We start from the raw sequence: 19,020 nt of genomic DNA on the forward strand, positions 1-19,020 counted from the left end.
AGCGAGTTGATGGAGTTTGGCGGGATGTCTGGTCCTTGACCAGATCATTTACGGTGTCCGGTTCGGACGCCTCTTCCCGCTCTGAGCTTTGGCGCATTGTTGGGGGTCTTTCACGCCCCTCGCGCTGCTCTTGGGGGGTCTGCTCCTGGGCAGCCCTCTTAGCAACCATTTCGGCTTTCTCTAGCCGTTTGGTGCAATCATCAAGGGAGGTCTTCAAGAGCTCACACTCCCTATGTAAATCATTATGATCGGCTGTCAGCTTGGCGTTGCTGGTGGTCAGCCTTTCAACCTCTCCGCGAAGGCATCTGATTTCTGAATCAGCATTTTGGAAGTATGATAGGAATAGCTTACCTAGTGCCACTTGGATACTAATAGTTGTTCTTTTTGGATCTCTCATATGTTTGTTTGAATTGTCTAGGTTGTTTTGGCATTCACTCTCACTCATGTACTTAATGTTTGCCTTTTCGGAGGCAGAGCAGTGAATGAGGTCTGCAATGACCTCAAGGAGAGACACGTCTTGAGCGTTGTCTTCCATTTTTGAGACATGAGGGGATGCCATTTTACTTAGGCTGGATGTTAGATAATTAATCAAGTTAATTATTAATTTAATCATTATTAATTAACTATGTAATTAATTATGAAGGTTTATTTGGAAATGCTCTCTTATCCTAAGTTGAATAGGTTATGAGTATTGGTGATATGGTTATCACACTACTGTTAACCGTTTTAACACACCTGGGGATATACCTTAGCAGTTGAATTAACTGAGTTTATTTGTTGTTGAACAATATTCCAGAAGTCAACAAACCAATCTCCTCACACGGGGCACCATTTTAACTGTGGGTGCAATCAGTTAATTATTGATATTAAGTGATCAATCTCGTTAAATCAGTCTCATTAAATTTTGAAGGTCAATAATTAAAATGAATCAATCCCATTGAATCATTTAATTTGACTCGTTTGAATTGAATCATACCATAGAATCACTCTCATTTGAAGTGAATCGTTCAGTGAATCGTTCAATGAATCATTTAGTGAATCGTTTAGGGAATCGTTCAATGAATCATTTAGGGAATCATTTAGTGAATCATACCATTAATCCTGGTGCTTAATAATAAATTACCAAACAGCTAAATTATGGTACATTTCCAAATTATTAAGATCACTTACCATATTATATAACATTTGCACCCTCTTTGAATTCTTTGAGAAAATTGGGGACTTCAGATGTTGTTCACACAAATAAACAGTTTGTTTAATAAATGAATTTATTATACAAAGATAAAAAGATAAATCAATATATACAAGCAGTGAAGTGTGTGTGTGTGTGTGTGTGTGTGAGAGAGAGAGAGAGAGAGAGAGGGAGTGTGAAGGACTTGACCATGTGTTTAGCCTCGTGTAGCTAACTACACGTGGTGGAGGCCTAGCTTGTTGGTAGCTAAACAAAAGAATGTTATCTAAACAGAACAAAGGATTAGCTCTGTGTTTAGCCTCGTGTAGCTAACTACACGTGGTGGAGGCCTAGATTAGCCTTGTGTTGCTAGTATGTGTTTGTGAAAGGCCCTATAGCCTAGCTAAAGTGTGTTTGTTAGGCCTGATGGCTTGCTGAGCACATGGTAGGCCTTGATTAGCTTTGTGTTGCTAAGCAGACAAAAGCGAAGCTGTAGCTAACCCACTAGCTCATAACCATACTGAATCCACTGAAATCTTAATGACATCAAGATGTATAATAATGAGAACTATATGTTAGTAGTAAAGAATAAAAGAGAGAAGCATGCGCAGCCTATCTATTAAACAATTGAGAGAACATAGAACCAAAATAAATCAACACGCTGCGTGTTCAACAGTGTAACAATAAACCTGGGTTTAAATTCACACTATTTCAAATAAAAGCAAATTCCTAAGACTATCCTAATTATGCCCAAATGCCAAAATCTTACTTAATCCTGCCTTTAGCAAGATATGAAGAACTATTCGCCGGTGTAGTCTCGGGCCTCGCCGTGGGAGCACGTGAGCCGCTCGTGATGGAGGCGGAGAAACTTTCGGGTCGAACGGAGCACTTGGGTGGTTCCCGTGGAAAGCAGAGGGTTCTTGGTCCGAACCTCAGCGTTCGTGAGGAAAAGTCTCTGATCAGAATAAGATGCACAGCGCTTTGAGTTAAAAAGGATTCAATCGCTTCTTAACTTTTAACTGCCTGGGCTGCAGTCGTGACGTCACTTCTAATGCAAGTAAACCGGTTGTAACTCAGGTTGAGTTTAAAGATCGCGCGACTCTAGAGTTTACCTTTGCCAAGGGTAAGAAGGAAAATCGCGCTGAGTGATGGATCTTGCAAGAAAGAAGACGTCTTTTTGGGGTGGAGAGCGCCTCTTTATACGTCCAGATCCATCGGGAGCCAGCCGTGAGAGACAAAATGGAAGAGCTTCCGCTTGGATTTATGCGTGCATGGCAGACTGACGTAGGTGATCCCGCCCACGCGTGACGTAGGTCACACGGAAGTTGCCTGGGAATTGTAGTTCTGACACAAGATGGCGGCATGATACCTACAGGAAGAGTATTTCAGTGTCTAGCCGATAGATAAGTCTTAGGGTTTCGAGTTTCCTCCAAGTCCCGGTGAGGTGGGACAAGGGCTGATAGGGTGTGCCCGCCCTCTGAGCACCAATACACGTCAAGAAGGGCAAGCGTTAACTCAGTAACTGAGGCACTGAACAAGATGAGCAAGGTTGCTGAACAATTACAAGCAGACGAACATGGAGGAGTTGAAGACAGTTGGTGGCGTTGGTTCAGTGGATGGAAGACTCTGATTTCATCCACCATACCAGTCCTGGGCTTAGTGATTGTGATGCTATGTTTGCTCCCTGTTTTCTGTCAATGTTGTATGTCTGTGTTTCAGATGCAGCTGACAAATATTGGTTATCAGATGGTGAAAACAGACCCAGATGACATGCCTGACTGGCCTCCAAACCCACACGAAGACTATAACCCACCGTTTGACGACGTCAGCACAGCTGATATGAAATTAGCCCTAGCTTAAAACACTCTTATTTGTGGTTGTTTTCTGTTATGTATGTATATAGCTTGCTCGCATTAACTTAAGATGTCTATAGAGGATTTCGACGTGACGTCACAGGTGACGTGACGCCCCGGTGTCCGCCATTTTGAAGGTCAAGCTAGCTAATGTCAACAACAGTAGCTAGTATGTTACTGTAGCAATGTTTACGTTCAGTCATTTGGATGACTGTTAAAACCTTTCAGTCTCAAGTTTTTCCTTTACTGTATTTACTAGTTTACTGAGCTAGCACGCTCGGGCAGGCTGGGAGCGAGCACGCTAGCTCGGGCAGGCTGGGAGCGAGCACGCTAGCTCGGGCAGGCTGGGAGCGAGCACGCTAGCTCGGGCAGGCTGGGAGCGAGCGCGCTAGCTCGGGCAGCCTGCCCGAGCTAGCGCGCTCGCTCCCAGCCTGCCCGAGCGCGCTAGCTCAGTAAACTAGTAAATACAGTAAAGGAAAAACTTGAGACTGAAAGGTTTTAACAGTCATCCAAATGACTGAACGTAAACATTGCTACAGTAACATACCAGCTACTGTTGTTGACATTAGCTAGTGCTAACAGCTAGCTGCTAGTGCACTGCTACAACTACACCGACCCTAATAATACAGTTCTTGGTCATTGCCTGGTAACAGCAAATTTATAACAGGCCATGTCTCAACAGACTAAGAAGTTATTTCAATGACATTTAATAACATTTTGTTTATCCTGAGGACCGAAAGTAAATGAAAATGTGAACAAACCTTAGCTGTAATAAGATGGCGACCACCGGCTCCAGGGACGACCCGCTGATGTAGGCATGTTACCCAGCCTGGTTTTTAACGACATAGGTATACAGATCATGTGGGCCGAAGTCAGGTAAAGACGAGGGCTTGGTGTACTTCCGTACGTCAGTGAACAATCCTGGTGGAAGCAGGTAAACGTCGTTCTCTAAGCCTGCTAACCTCAATTTTTGCAAATACCTCTCCCTCTGCTCGCCCTGTAAATGCCCTACGTCGCTGGATAGTGAAGGTGTTTTCTGCATCTCGCTCCTTTTTCTTTTATGTTTTTTCCCTGGTATTTCCCACACGCCTGACTGCAGGTCAGGAAGATCACCCACGCTGCAAAGCCAGAAAAAGATAGCCTGGTAACGTGTACGGATCACGTACACCAGCATCATTGATTTTCTGGTGATATCACTTCTTACTCGCGTCATCTAGGCCGGATAAAATACTCGACAATGAGACTTCGTCATGATCAACAGTGTATCGCTACCGGTAGTCGCCATATTTGTGACCGTCAAAATGGCGCCGGCTACTTGTTGACATGGCAACGGTCACGTGGGTCGAAAACCTCTATATCTTACAAAACAGCCTTAGCATTATCCCTGTACACAGGCCTGCCGACGGGGGGGGACAAACGCGTATGTTGTCCCGGGCCCAGAACTGGGCTCTCATGAAGTTGCGATTATTTAATTTCATTTCAAAATGTGTTGATTTGGGGGAGAAATGTACTATATTTGCATTCAATAAATTATTTCTAGATCTTTTGCCTTGATTGTCTTTGAAAAAGGCGTCAAGAACCCCCTACCACCCCTAATGCAAAAATGGTTTGGTCTGACTCTTTGATTAAGGGGAAAAAAACGACATCGTTCGATCATAGCGCTTCGACAATCAGCGTGCGTGCCATTTGCCAACATGCACAAGTCAGGAGCACAGAAAAGAAAAGAGAAAAAGAGAGGAAGAAACCAAGAGACTCAGGGGCTCACTGCATAAATATTTTAAAAAAGATTCGGATGATGCAGCAGGTGACCATTCGTCCGGATTTCGTCCGGACAGTCCGGTTTTAGAGCCGTCTGTCCGGAAGTCTGTCACGCGTCCTCACTTTTTACATTTTGTCCTCATTTCGGACCCTCGGCCGCCACCGTTGCATCAATCGTCACAAATCCCCGCCCATTATTTACACTTGCTATTCTGCGATGACATACAGGCAAAGATACAGGGATTTCTCGTATACAAACATTCGCACTGGGCGCGCAGCTCATGGAGCCTCTGCAGCCTCTGATTGTCTGGAAGCTGCTGTCACTCAGAAGCTGCGCTCACGCGATTCACTGATTTTTGCTCCTCCGAGCTGCGCGCGCAGTGCGAATGTTTGTACGGAAAAACCTATGAATGTTGGCACGCATGCTGTTGAACAATACTCATGCCGAAACGAAAGACATCCTTTAAAAATGCTTGGTGCTTAGAGCATCGTTTTGTCGGAAAGAGCCAAAAAGGAGAACACTTCGCCTTCTGCAAGCTCTGTCGCATTGACATTGATGTGGGGAGCAGAGGTAAAGGTGCGATAGACAGACACGCGGACACAGACCGCCACAGAGAGAATGCCAGCAGTGCTGGACAGTCATCTTTAGCATCATTTTTTGCCCCAGCTCTACCAACCCCAATCGATGACAAAACCACTGCTGCTGAGCTGACTAAATTGTTCCACACCATTAAACACCATCACTCGTACAGGAGTTTAGACTGCTCTGCAAAAGTTGACAGGTAAGGTTATAGGCCAAATGTAAATGACATGGTTGACTGTCATTTTTCATGTTTTTCTTTTTGATATTTTTTGGATGACCATAAATGAACACGGCGGCACGGTGGTGTAGTGGTTAGCGCTGTCGCCTCACAGCAAGAAGGTCCTGGGTTCGAGCCCCGGGGCTGGCGAGGGCCTTTCTGTGTGGAGTTTGCATGTTCTCCCCGTGTCCGCGTGGGTTTCCTCCGGGTGCTCCGGTTTCCCCCACAGTCCAAAGACATGCAGGTTAGGTTAACTGGTGACTCTAAATTGACCGTAGGTGTGAATGTGAGTGTGAATGGTTGTCTGTGTCTATGTGTCAGCCCTGTGATGACCTGGCGACTTGTCCAGGGTGTGCCCCGCCTTTCGCCCGTGGTCAGCTGGGATAGGCTCCAGCTTGCCTGCGACCCTGTAGAAGGATAAAGCGGCTAGAGATAATGAGATGAGATGAGATAAATGAACACAACGATGTTTTGTTTTTAGTTTAGTTCCTGTGGATAAGCCAAGGCCAGTATAGTAGGCTAAATGACAGTAGGCCTACATGTTTCTTGACTCATTTTTCGATTTTTCTTTTTTTTTTTCTTTTTGGTGGTCATTTTCAAGTGAATAAATATGTTGGCCTATGGCATGGCAAAGACTGTTTTTTCAGTGTCTATAGATGGACACAACTCTTTACAGTGATGTTTTGTTTCTTGTTGACATGGTCTTGACCATCATTTTCCACATTTCTCTTTTTGATAGGTGTTCCAAGTTAATAAATAGATATTGACTTCATACGTTTTTTTATAAGTTTTTCTTACCCCCCCGTAACGCGACGGTGTCCTAACTTTAGGGCCTTTGTCCTCACTTTTGGACACAAGTGTCCCAACTTACAGACTCATGTTGGTGGTCACCCTAAAGACACAGCCAACTTTTTCCAGCTCCGTAAAGTAACCCCAACCAAGGCACGCGCGGCACGCAATTCATGTTACAAACGAGGGGAGAGCAAGTCACACTGAATACCATATCAAAGGCACAGGGCATTGAATCATTTCATAACCACAACGGCTTAATAACATTGTGTTTCATATATCTGATTGAAGCTAAGAATATTCACATTAGCCCGCAATCATATCCCGCCGTTTCTCGAGCGGTGTGTTCTTCTCTGCTTTTCACACTGGACGGTACGCACGCACAGTATACTATGTTCTTCCATGTTCAGCTCAATGGGCTGGCAATGCTCTCTATAGAGCACGAACTTGCGAAAAAGCTGGACTTCAATGACCTTATTGACGACTTTGCCACAACAAAAGTCCGGTGCATTGCATTTCGCACCTGAATAGTTGCAGACTAAGGAAATGTTAAAATGTTAAAACTGTAAAAATGTTGAAATGCTAAAATGAAATGGTTGACCGGTTGAATGGTTTTTGAATAACTGTCATTTAAGGGTTGGAGTGAGTAGAGACTGGGATAAGAGAGGTGGGTGTGTGTGTGGGTTGGCCCGGGGGGGGCCCATTCAGAGCATTTTGTCCCGGGCCCAGCCAAAGCTGTCAGCAGCCCTGCCTGTACACTCAGTGACGTGTTAAGTCGAATCTCTCCGGGAACTCTTACCACTGAAATTGTATACATTTCTTTCTTTTAGCAAGTATTATCCTGTAGGATAAAAAGGGGGGAAATGTGAAGGAAATTTAGTGAATGAACATTTCTATTCTCTGTGTTTCTGTGTGTTGAGCTCAAGTGGCCTAGTGTACTGAGAAAAGTTGTTTTCCCACATGCTGTAATCGCCTTTCTGTACCCTTGGCTGGTGATAAGCAGGGTGTCTGGGTTCTCCCTAACCACGCATATGCCTGCACATCCCAGAGCATGCCAGGTGCATGCTTTAAAAAAGCTTCATAGAAAGTCTCGAGCCAATCACTTGAAGACGCTAGCAGTAAGCGAATGCCTTTAGAGTATAATAGATAACAGCCACTAAGACACAACTCAGAGTGCATACTCTCAGCATCACTGAAGTGGTGTCTTCTTCTTCTTTTTCTTCTTCTTCTTCTTTTTCCTTTCCCATTTTATAAGATCTACTGTAATAAATAACTGAAAAGACAACTGCTAAGCGTTCTGAAGTGTTTATTAGAAGTTTCCACTACACATCATTATACCAGGGTGCTAATTTTTTGTCTCTGACCATTTTCCATTTAAGAGGAGCTACATTATCTAAAGTATTGCAGAACATTGACCCTAAGCATTCAGTTGCCTGATAAAGTTCTGCAAGGGCTGACAGTGACCCAATCAAAGTTGATACCTCTGGGAGATCATTTATAAAGCTCTGTGCAGTAGTTGACGTGAATGTACATTTAATACATTAAATATATGCATGGTGAGGTGCATATATTATTACTCAGACATATTTTGAATGAGATGAGATAATGATCCGAGATAACTTCAGACTGTGGAAGTATGACTATATTTTCTACGTTTAACCTGAATGTTAGTATTAGATCGAGGGTGTGACCACCATTATGGGTCAGTCCTATGACATTCTGATTTATCCCTACTGAATCTAAAATGGACACAAATGCTGTTTGCAAAGGGTCTTCTGGGTTATCGAAGTGAATATTAAAATCTCCGACAACTAAAGCTTTGTCTAAGGAAATAACCAAATCTGAGATAAAATCTGCAAATTCAGAAAGAAACTCAGAATATGGCCCTGGGGGCCTGTAAATAATAAGTAATGGAATTAACTGGGTAGACCTATTTTTCGAGGCTACATACATTATATGAGTATGAAGAACTTCAAATGTATTAAATTTATAACCAGGTTTGTGTGTTACACCTAGATAATCATTATAAATAACCACGACGCCTCCTCCTCTACCAGTTAGACGAGGCTGGTGTATATAACTGTATCCAGGAAGACTAGCTTCATTTAATGCTATATATTAATTTAGCTTAATCCATGTTTCAGTTAAACAAAGTACATTAAACTCCTGATCAGTAATGAGTTCATTAACCATTAGCGCTTTAGATGTAAGAGATCTAATATTTAATAGCCCCACCTTTAGATCAAAAGGTACTGACAGCAGCTGTAGAGTCAGTATGATCTAATTTTATATTGATTAGGTTACTGGAACAAACTCTCTGAATATTTCTACTTTTTTGTTGAGCTCGGGGAACAGACACAGTCTCGATGTAGTGGACCCTGAGTGATGACTTTGTGCAGCTAGCAGACTGCACAAAGTTTAGCCTGTTCGTCTGCTCCCTGGCCTTGGCTCTGGATTGTCAGAAATTAACTAGGCCTGTTCTGAGATTATGACCTATGCTGCAGGAAATGAGAGCAGCACCTTCCCAAGTGGGATGGATACTGTCCCGCCCTAACAGGCCAGCAGTGCCCTCAAAATTAGCCCAATTATCTATAAAGCCCACACTGTTTTCAGAGCACCACCTGGACAACCAGCAGTTCAGCGACCATAACCTCCTGTAAGTTACATCACCACACCGCATTGGGATGGGGCCAGAGCATACTACAGCATCAGACATTGCCTTCGCTAATTTAAACACCTCTACAAAGTTACTCTTATACCCTGTCCACACTAGGGATTTTGTACCGATACGAAACTACTTTCATACCACAACACCTGTCCACACTAGCAACTATACTGGTACTGTAGCGGTATAACTGTATCGGTACGAAACCCACAAATGTATGGGTTTCGTATCGGTACTGTAGCGCTTCGTGTAGTGTGGACAGATGAAGTGGCTCTGTATCGATACAAATATAATGCGCATGCGCAAAGTCACACACCTCAATCGATGTCTTCGCTGAATAAAATAGTGAAGAACAGAGATTTGTGTGTTTCTTTCTCAACTGCCTTGCGCGTTTTATATGATTCGACTGAATAAATGACCACCAGAAATACAGACTGTACATTGACAACAAAAAGCACGTTGTTTCATCTGCCATATTCTCGGAAGGAAGTTACTCAGTAACCACGGAAACATTTCGCGCACGCGCATTTCAACTACCGTGAAAGAAAACCGCAAACATTTCTCGCTAGTGTGGACAGATGCACTAAACTGTACTGGTATACTTTGTATCGATACAGTTATACCACTTTCGTACCGGTATAAGTGTGAACGCAGCATCAGTAACCTCAGACTGACGAAGGCATATATCATTAGCTCCTGCATGGATAACTATCTTTGAGAACCTGTGCTTGCCTAGGACCCTAAGATTACCTGCTATGTCCGGCACCCTGGCTCCCGGTATACACCTGACTAAAGCTGCTGGTACCCCTCAAGGCTGAGCTAATTTCATGTGCCGTATGATAGAGTCCCCTATAACCAGAGCTTTTTCAGGTTTCTCAGTGGGTGCATCACTAAGGAGAGCAAACCTGTTCGACACATGACGCGGAGAGGAGTGGTGCTCCCATGGGTGAGCCTCAGCGGTAGATTTTGGTCTACGCTTATGCTGCTGAGTCGTCACCCATTTGCCCCTCTGTAAGGGTGATTACTAACTCCACCTAGGGCATCCAGACTTTCCCCTACAGAAACTACACTGTTCTCATTCTCACTGCCTTTCTCTAAAGCCTGGATACGGGCTTCTAACACTATAATATTCTCCATCAGGGAGCTAACTAATCTGCACTTATCGCAAATAAAGCTATCACTAGCGATGGAGGAAGAATGACTAAACATCCTGCACTCAGCACACTGAACAAGTTTTTTTTTCTTCTTTTCTTTTTTTTCTCTACATGCTGTTTGCACTGTTATTGGAGTTGCTTTTAATCTCATTGTACATGGGTATAGTGACAATAAAGGCATTCTATTCTATTCTATGATGAAAGGATTCACGTACCTTAATTGAAGATCTGTTGATATTAAAGCAGATCCAATGTGGATGGCCTCCGCTTATGGTCTTTACACAGGAAGAGAAAAAAAGAAAGCTTCCGGTCTCGGCGTTCTTCCGAAAAAAGAGAAAAAAAAACAGGAAAAGGAAAGCTAAAGTACAATAAAAAATGAACAGGATACTGGAAAATTATTTGTAGAAAAAATAAAAAGATTAGTAATTAACGCCAACACTCATGGAAAAAAGACTTGTCGCAAACAACTCGGGAACCAGGAAGTGCGTAGCACAGAATGCTGCCTCCAAGGGTTCCCCATTTTGCGCTTGCGTTAACCCTAACTGTGTCTCAGAATCCTCTTTCCAGTTTTGCTATACTGGAGCAGGTTCAGTCACCAGCCACATCACAGGAGATAGCACGCTGAAAAAAAGCCAGTTGTGTTGAACGTAATGGGGTGTTGGTATGGTCCTCATACCAGGCCAGGTTATGTGGGAATGCCCTGCCTCCCTAGTTGTTATTTCTCCATGTTTGCTAAGTTAATACATGGGTGGGACCATGTTTCAAAAGGGGTAATGATGAGCTGTATGGCTAAGTATTGGTTCACAAAGGGGTTTCCGATTTTCTCCCAAAAAGTTTGTGAAAAAAAAAAGACACCACTGTGCCTATCACCCAGCAAGTGCCGGTGCAGTAGAAAGAGAGAATGATGGAACAAATGGAGAATGGAAGAACAAATTGACCAAATGCTGTGAAGATGTGGGCCTGAATTGGGTAAAGGCCCTCCCTATTGTGCTGTTTCATATGAGAACGTGTGTGAGAGAAAAACAAAACAAAAACCAAATAAACCTCAGCCCCTTTGAAATTCTGTTTGGCAGGCCACCCAATACTGGTGTGGGCTCAGGGCCTAAAACCATAAGCCCTAACTGTGTTGTGTGAAGATGAAATGTTGCATTATTGTATGGATCTCTTCTCTGCCCTCACAGAGAAGAGATCCAGTCTGTTTTTCATTTGATAAAGTGGCCCTTTCTTGTCATTACACTGGTCTTCTCCTGTGGTAAAAGCATGATCATTCACATGAGACATGAGTCTGTCATGACCCTCTGTTTGACATTAGGCCAAGGGGCCTAATGCTTCAAATCATTTGCCTAATTGGATTATTCGTTTCTGTGACTAAGATTAAATCATTAGATGCTAGATGTAGAGGTGCACATGTGGCACTTGCTTTACTCATCAAGTGACTATAAAAAGACTCTGTCTCCAACTGCCAATATCTCTTCTGTTCTCTTTCTCAGCTGTCAGCATCAGAAGCTCATCAGTCAGTAAGTACCTATGCTGGACATGTTGCTAATAATTTAGTCTTAAATTTTTTATTGTCTTATCTTCCATTGTGGTTTATGTTTACATTTTAAAGGCGTCGTGCGGTAATTTCAGCAATCAGGCTATATCATGTGTCAAAATGTCGGGTTTGGTGGGTTATTCAAGCCCCTCGGTTTCCCGCGATCTCAGTGTCACGATGCGCCCGCTACAAGCATTTAAAGTTGACGCGCACAGCCAAATTTAGGCAGCCAGCCGTTAACTAGGTCAACTTATGTGTGACGTCATACCAGTAACCTCCCTTGGGTGATGCTGGCATAATTCTACAGTTTCCACAACTGCACCTGAAAAACATGCGTTAAAAATAAATTTTGTTTGTTTATAATGTCTGCTTTCCAGCTTCCCAAGCCACCTTTACTAGCTTTTTAAAAACATTTTCACAAAACTCCAATTAAACCTCCATGATCTTGCAATATTGTCGGGTTTGTACAACACCCCATGTCGCTTTTAATAGGTCTAAGATCATCATGGGAGAGCAAAATAGATCTATAGGATAGAGACCAAAAGGCCAAATTTGGACTTGTGTCCAAATTTTACAGTGATTTATGCCACAGAGCTGCCTTTAACATTAGTTAAATTTGATAATTGAAATTTTTGGACTTGTGTCCAAATTTTACAGTGATTTATGCCACAGAGCTGCCTTTAACATTAGTTAAAAGTGATAATTGAAATTTGTAAAATAATTGATAATTATAAAATAATTGATATAAAATAATTGATAATTATTTATAATATAATTATTTATAATTTTATATAATATAAAATAATTGATAATTGTAAAATAATTGATAATTATTGAAAAGTGATAATTGAAATTTGTAAAATTTCAATTATCACTTATTACTGACGATTGTACGTTTACTAAACAATACAATACAAAGCTCAATACTCCCAGCCTATAACATACTGAATATCAAGTTAAAATCAACCGCAATAAAAAGAAAATGATGAAAACTGGAATATCAAGGGGTCTACTGTATGTCCTGGTGGTATCCAGCCTTACAGATTTGAACCTGAGGCCCACTGCATTTCGCGAGATCGCAAGCTGTCAAGTTGCTAGAATTCAATCTTTCTAGCTATACTTTCACCCCCTACAGCTATCAGTATTACACATAATCATAGATTAATCACACAGCATTCTAATTCAAGTGAAAATGGTCTTTAAAAATACACACAAGTAGTGATTTAGTCAGAGAAACCAACCAAAACAAGTCTTCAAGTCGCCGGTCTTCTTCATTCTCGTCTTCGTTTCTGTCGTCGTCAGAACTGTCCTCATTTTCTTCTGAAGATGAGCGCTCAGGTTCAAATCTGTAAGGCTGGATACCACCAGGACATTCAGCTGTCAAAATCTCTGCTTGTGGGCCATTTTCTTCTTCTGTATCGGTAAAAATCAAAGCTAATTTCCTCAGCATCGCTCCTATTTTCTGGTGTGTCCGCCGTTGCAACTGCACCGAGTGGTTACTGGTATGACGTCACGCAGCTGTTCCATTGACCGAGAGGGGGCGCTGCGAACGCGGGAAATTTCAAGTGATGGGCATGACCAAATAAGGACCGATTACAACCGCGGGAAGCTTTTGAAAAATCGACGGTCAATTTATTTCGAATCTCGAAAGCATTCTGGTGCAGAATAATGCGACTTTTATCGCCACTGCGTGACGCCTTTAATAATGATTCCTTTCTTCTAATTTCTTCAGCTATACCTGAGACTGCACTGTATGTGTCTTTGCTGTGCTTTCTTTCTGTCTGCTCAGCCTGTTATATCTCTAACTGCCCAATAGGTGGCAAAAGATCCTTGATCGATGTACCAGCTCGCAAGTTATATACTGTATATCTTAAATGTGTCACCTGAGGTACTATGAAAACACACAATGATCTAATAGTGATTAATTTTTTCTTAGACTTGTCTTGGGCATGGTGGAAATGTCCCCCTTAATGGTTAATTACAATGCATTTCTTTGTTTTTTCTCAATTTGTAGTCTATGGCTTGTGGTCCCAGGGACAGGGGCCGCTGCTTTGGCCCCCGTACTTGCTGTGCAGCAGGTTTAGGCTGCTCTGTAGGCTCTCCTGAAGCAGCCAGCTGCATGAAGGAGACCTACATTTCCACTGCATGTGAGAATGGAGGGAGACCATGTGGATCTGAGGGGGGACACTGTGCTGCTCCAAGTGTCTGCTGTAACTCAGGTATAAAAGTGTTTAGATTAGATGGTTATTTTATGGCTTCAGCTGAGTTTGTAAAACATTTTAGATTTCCAAACATCACTTTTCCAACAAAAATGTAATGTTATAGTTAACTGCCTGTATGTCAATAAAGAAAGCAGTATATTACATAAAATACATGCTTTTAGACAAAAGGATTGTCAGGTTTTATCTGCAAAAACAGAAGTAAGTGTGATAGACACTTCACAAAAATTATGGCAGATTCACCAAGATACTTAGTAAAACTTACCAGCCAAATTCTTTATAAAAGTGCACCTTGAAAAAAAAAATTAAAAAAAAGGTTGTCACACCAAATACTAAGTTTAGTTTATTGCTGTTTACTATATACAGTACCAGTCAAAGGTTTGGACACACCTATTCAAAGTTCTGAGATAACATATGGAATTACTGTACAGTATGTGGTAAACTAGACACCTGTGCAGGTCTGAGCTTAGCCTTTTACAGCAATTTGAACCAACATTGCAAAATCTGCTCCTTTCCTGGACAGCACTCTAGGCCGCTCAACCATGGAGGATTACATTGTGAACTGAGGTTATGTAACATGGCACTTACATAGTCAGTATGCACTGGTGCCACACCTCGATTGTGGAATTGCTACCTGAGGCTGGCACACCAATTACATTCTTAAACACGCTTGAACTCTGTTAAACATAAACATACAGACAGGTGCAAAGGCTGAGCCAACAAAAAAGTGTTTTAAAAAAATGTTTGATATTTTAGATTCTTCAAAGTAGCCAATATTTACCTTGATGCTTTGCACGGGCAGCACAGTGGTGTAGTGGTTAGCTGGAGCTTTTCCCAGCTGACTATGGGCAAGAGGCAGGGTACACCCTGGACAAGTCGCCAGGTTATCACAGGGCTGACACAGAGACAAACAACCATTCACACTCACAGTCAATTTAGAGCCACCAATATAACCTGCATGTCTTTGGACTGTGGGGGAAACCGGAGCAAACCCACACAGACACAGGGAGAACATGCAAACTCCACACAGAAAGGCCCTTGCCGGCTGCTGGGCTCAAACCCAGGACCTTCTTGCTATGAGGCGACAGTGCTAACCACTACACCACCATGCCGCCCTGAGATCAGGCAGTAAATAGTAAATAATAAATATACAGTAGATAGCCCTATAATAATCCATATTATATCAAGAACCGCTCAACTAAGTAAAGAGAGATGACAGTCCATCATTACTTTAAGACATGATGCGCCTTTAATTTATAAAATACAGAAAAATAATTGAATTAGAAGGTGTGTCCAAACTTTTGACTGGTACTGTATTTTTGCCATATCTCCTACCCCTAGACAATTTGAGTCCACTCATAGTTTATAGCTGAAGTTAGAGCAATTACTGAAGAATATCTACACTATCACGATGGAGTGAGCTTGCTAGTTAGCTATGTATTAAAACACCTATGATGAAAATTATTAAATTGTAGGATCTGAATTTATCAGGGAAAAAATAGTTTCCAGACTTGGTAAGGACAAAATGGGCTTGAGATGGAAAGTAGAACAAAATCAGGGTGCAGTGCTCTTAACAATCCCACTATGGCCTTGTCAGAAAACCAGCATAAACATCAGGTCAATGTGGCTTTTGGTGCTTAACAGAGTCATCTATAGAGATATGGTCAACTTTATTTTCCTCATAAATTGTGGTTTGGTTTGCAACATTCCATATATACTGGATTTCTGACACCAATTATGATTGGGTAAATTTCCTATCCTTAGGCAATAATTGTGCTGCTAAAATTCCATGTGAAAGTGTAATTAAAATACACTTTTAGGAGATGAGTTATGATTTTCTTACTATTTTCTTACCTATGATGCATTGTTTTTATGCTTTGTTTGAGAGAGAGAGGCTTCATTTTATTATACGTTTGGATTAATTGCATGCGTTTTCTTTTACAGAGGGCTGTAGCGCTGATCTGTCATGTCTCGGTGATCATGAATCGGATCCAGAGAGCAGTGATGGCCCTGGTGGAGATCTCCTCATGAAGCTGCTACATCTGACCAAACAGCATTTGGCCAACAGAACTTACCAGTGAGCCTCTGTGAAACCAGCTCTGTATTTGTTTGATTTTTATGTTACTAGAACTCTCTCTCGCGCACGCGCATTATAATGCACTCTTATTTGAAATGGCTTTGTGTCAGCTATAATTAGGGTATCATTTGCAGATTAACATGTGGTTATGATGGTTACAGACTGATTATGGTTATGCTGATAATAAATGTAGAGAAAATATGTTTTGTGTCACTTGTAACTGAGTTTCTAGGAGGTTCATGTCATTTTGATGAGATGGCTGTACAAAGTGTGTTGTAAAGTATATAATCCACTGACAAGGTCGATTTGTTCACATGTTACATTCCCTACCACTGTTATCTGAGTTAATGACTTTGGGTCAGGCAGTTCACATTAAAGGGCTAAATTAATATATTATAAATGTGATATTTTGATATATGCTTAGGTCGGATGTTTTCAGTTAATTTCATGTACCGGTATATCACACTCTCACATTTCAATCTGCACATTCGTGCACTAATTTAAATATGAAACAAGATTCTGTAACTTGTTTCTGATAAGTAATGAAGAACTGATAACCACTGACTGAGAGTAGAAGCTTTAAGTTCAGAGTCCACCAGTGTCACCAATGAAAGAATACAGATGTAAGATCAGAGTCTAGTTAGATACTGCAAGCTGACCCCTATAATACGCTTTAAGATGATTAACTGAATAATAAGCTGGGATTTTTAGGGGTTAATATAGAACTGTGGTATAATTAAAAGTAAAAATACTTTGGATGTAGATTGAGGAAGCCATTTGTTTATCAAAAGGATAAAACATATACAAGTTGTCTGTATGTACATGGTATGCATATGGTTACTCTACATTGACAAAATACTCCCGAAGATAGTCAGAAAAGTATCACTTTATGCATGATCAGATTAGTTTAACAATGTAAAGTTTTGGGAAAATAGACAAGCAGGATTTATTTTTTGTGATGTCCATGTTGGTGAAATAGTAGTGTTTCTTAAGCTTTCCTGAATAGGTGAAAATGGATAAAATTAGTGTCTCTGAGATCAAACAGAATGGAGAAAACTGCAAAGTGACAGTTAATATGGAGAGCAAAGTTATGGTTAAATCCTTCAATATCAGACAAGAGTGTGAGGTAGAGACACTGACTGAAGAAAAAAAAAGATAATATAGCCAAACACACTTTAGTGCTAAATCATACAACAGTAATAGTATTTAAACTCAACTGTTTTTCCCATGGTTGGGACAGTGGTGTAGTGGTTAGCACTGTCGCCTCATAGCAAGAAGGTTCTGGGTTCGAGCCCAGTGGCTAATGGGGGCCTTTCTGTGTGGAGTTTGCATGTTGTGCCTGTGTACTGTAGGTTTCCCTCATGGTCTAAAGACCTGCAGGTTAGGTTAATTGGTGGCTTGAACTTGACCATAGGTGTGAATGGTTGTTTGTCTCTATGTGTCAGCCCTGTGATGATTTGGCAACTTGTCCAGGGTGTACCTTGCCTCTCACCCATAGTCAGCTGGGCTCCAGCTTGCCCATGACCCTGCACAGGATAAGTGGTTACAGATAATGGATGGATGTTTTTCCCATTAAAATATATAATTTTTTGACTGAGTGTGATTTTTGCAACAAAGCCAAACAGAAATATGTGTGCATTCATTCTTAATGAACACTGAAAATCATATTATAATCCAGATCATATGAAATGAGGTGCATAATGTTGATGTAATGTAGTACAATTAAATACTTTGATCATCATGAGCTGAAAGATATGCTGAGTAAAGTTTTAAGTCACTGCTCAGCCAAAGGTCAAGATTGGCTCTACATAAGCCTTGACCAATATGTTTACTCTACAAACACTAATATGCATTGTGTGTATTAGCAAGTTAATCAATAAGAGCAAGTTCATGACAAACATCAGACGGACTCTCCGCCCTCTTCGGTTAATCATTACAGTACTGCATGAAAATATAAAAAGTCTCAGGAGTTTTAATTTCTCCTCTCATTGGTCCTGTCACAATGTACTTCTCTGGAAAATATCAACTGGAAAGCCAAGAGGGCTTTGTGCCTTTCATGAAAGCTATTGGTAGGTGTGCTGAGAAAATATTTCACAACTTGTAAGGTTTACACTTGATCCATGTGACTGATGCATTAGAAGATATGCAACAGGTCTTCTGTCCTATTGTCTCTTCTATTGTGCATAATATTTTAATCAAACAAACTAAACAGAATAGATTTTTTAAATTAAAAAAATAGGATGCTAGGTTTTGGGTTTGGATTGAAATGTTAGCTGAATTAATGTTGAAAAAAAAACCCTCTTCTAGGTCTTCCTGATGACCTTATCGAGAAAGGTAAAGACATCAAGAGTGTCTCTGAGATCGAACAGAATGGAGACAGCTTCAAAGTGACAGTTATCATGGGGAGCAAAGTTTTGGTTAACTCCTTCACTATAGGACAAGAGTGTGAAGTGGAGATAGTGACTGGAGAAAAAGTCAAGGCAAGACCACATCATATTTCTGTAGCTCTGGGTCTCTGTGCATTCATTCAGTGTTTTATCAGCTATTTTTTTTTTTTTACATTAGGACATCGGTTCAAGCACATTACTTTTCATGCAGTCCTACATAATGTGCTTTTTAAAGCATATTGTGGCTTGGTATGAAATGATATTGGCATTATGATAATGACATTGTCTTGCTGTTTTCTAGACTGTTGTGTCGAAAGAGGGCAACAAGCTGAAGACAAATCTAAAGGGTATTGATTCAGTCACAGAGCTTCTGGATGCCGACACAATTGTGCAGGTGAGTACAGACTGGAAATCAGCCTTCATTTAATCCTGAGAAATAATTTGATATTTTCAACAGACAAACTAAAATTGAGATTATGGATTATTTAACAATGTTTACATGCATTTCTTTGGTGTCATCTGACCAAAATGTGGTGCTCTTTTTTCCTTTCAGACCATGACTCTGGGCAACATTGTCTTCAAGAGAACCAGCAAGCGCATGTCATAATAAACA

The 19,020-nt window shown here is 41.3% G+C and overlaps 2 protein-coding genes across 2 annotated transcripts in view; both read left to right on the top strand.

Moving 5' to 3' along the window:
- Positions 1 to 16,024, top strand: part of LOC132893524 (isotocin-neurophysin IT 2-like) — a 58,164-nt gene extending 42,140 nt beyond the window's left edge. The window contains exons 2-4 of the mRNA XM_060932716.1: positions 13,457 to 13,587; positions 13,739 to 13,943; positions 15,888 to 16,024. Of these exons, the coding sequence (XP_060788699.1) occupies positions 13,457 to 13,587; positions 13,739 to 13,943; positions 15,888 to 16,024 (473 nt within the window). The remainder of the gene's footprint in view (positions 1 to 13,456; positions 13,588 to 13,738; positions 13,944 to 15,887) is intronic.
- A 1,998-nt stretch (positions 16,025 to 18,022) lies between these two features.
- LOC132892513 (fatty acid binding protein 1-B.1-like) lies at positions 18,023 to 19,014 on the top strand. The gene is made up of 4 exons (XM_060930793.1): positions 18,023 to 18,089; positions 18,328 to 18,500; positions 18,709 to 18,801; positions 18,961 to 19,014. Exons 1-4 carry the CDS (start codon positions 18,023 to 18,025, stop codon positions 19,012 to 19,014), a joined length of 387 nt encoding a protein of 128 aa, XP_060786776.1.
- Positions 19,015 to 19,020: the final 6 nt, after the last annotated feature.

The sequence above is a fragment of the Neoarius graeffei genome, chromosome 10, assembly GCF_027579695.1.
Source record: "Neoarius graeffei isolate fNeoGra1 chromosome 10, fNeoGra1.pri, whole genome shotgun sequence".
In the NCBI taxonomy this organism is placed as follows: domain Eukaryota; kingdom Metazoa; phylum Chordata; class Actinopteri; order Siluriformes; family Ariidae; genus Neoarius; species Neoarius graeffei.

Coding starts and splice junctions, on each gene's coding strand:
- LOC132892513 (XM_060930793.1), top strand. CDS start 18,023: ATGTACTTCTCTGGAAAATATCAACTGGAAAGCCAAGAGGGCTTTGTG. Junction 18,090..18,327: donor GCCTTTCATGAAAGCTATTG/GTAGGTGTGCTG, acceptor ACCCTCTTCTAG/GTCTTCCTGATGACCTTATC. Junction 18,501..18,708: donor TGACTGGAGAAAAAGTCAAG/GCAAGACCACAT, acceptor GCTGTTTTCTAG/ACTGTTGTGTCGAAAGAGGG.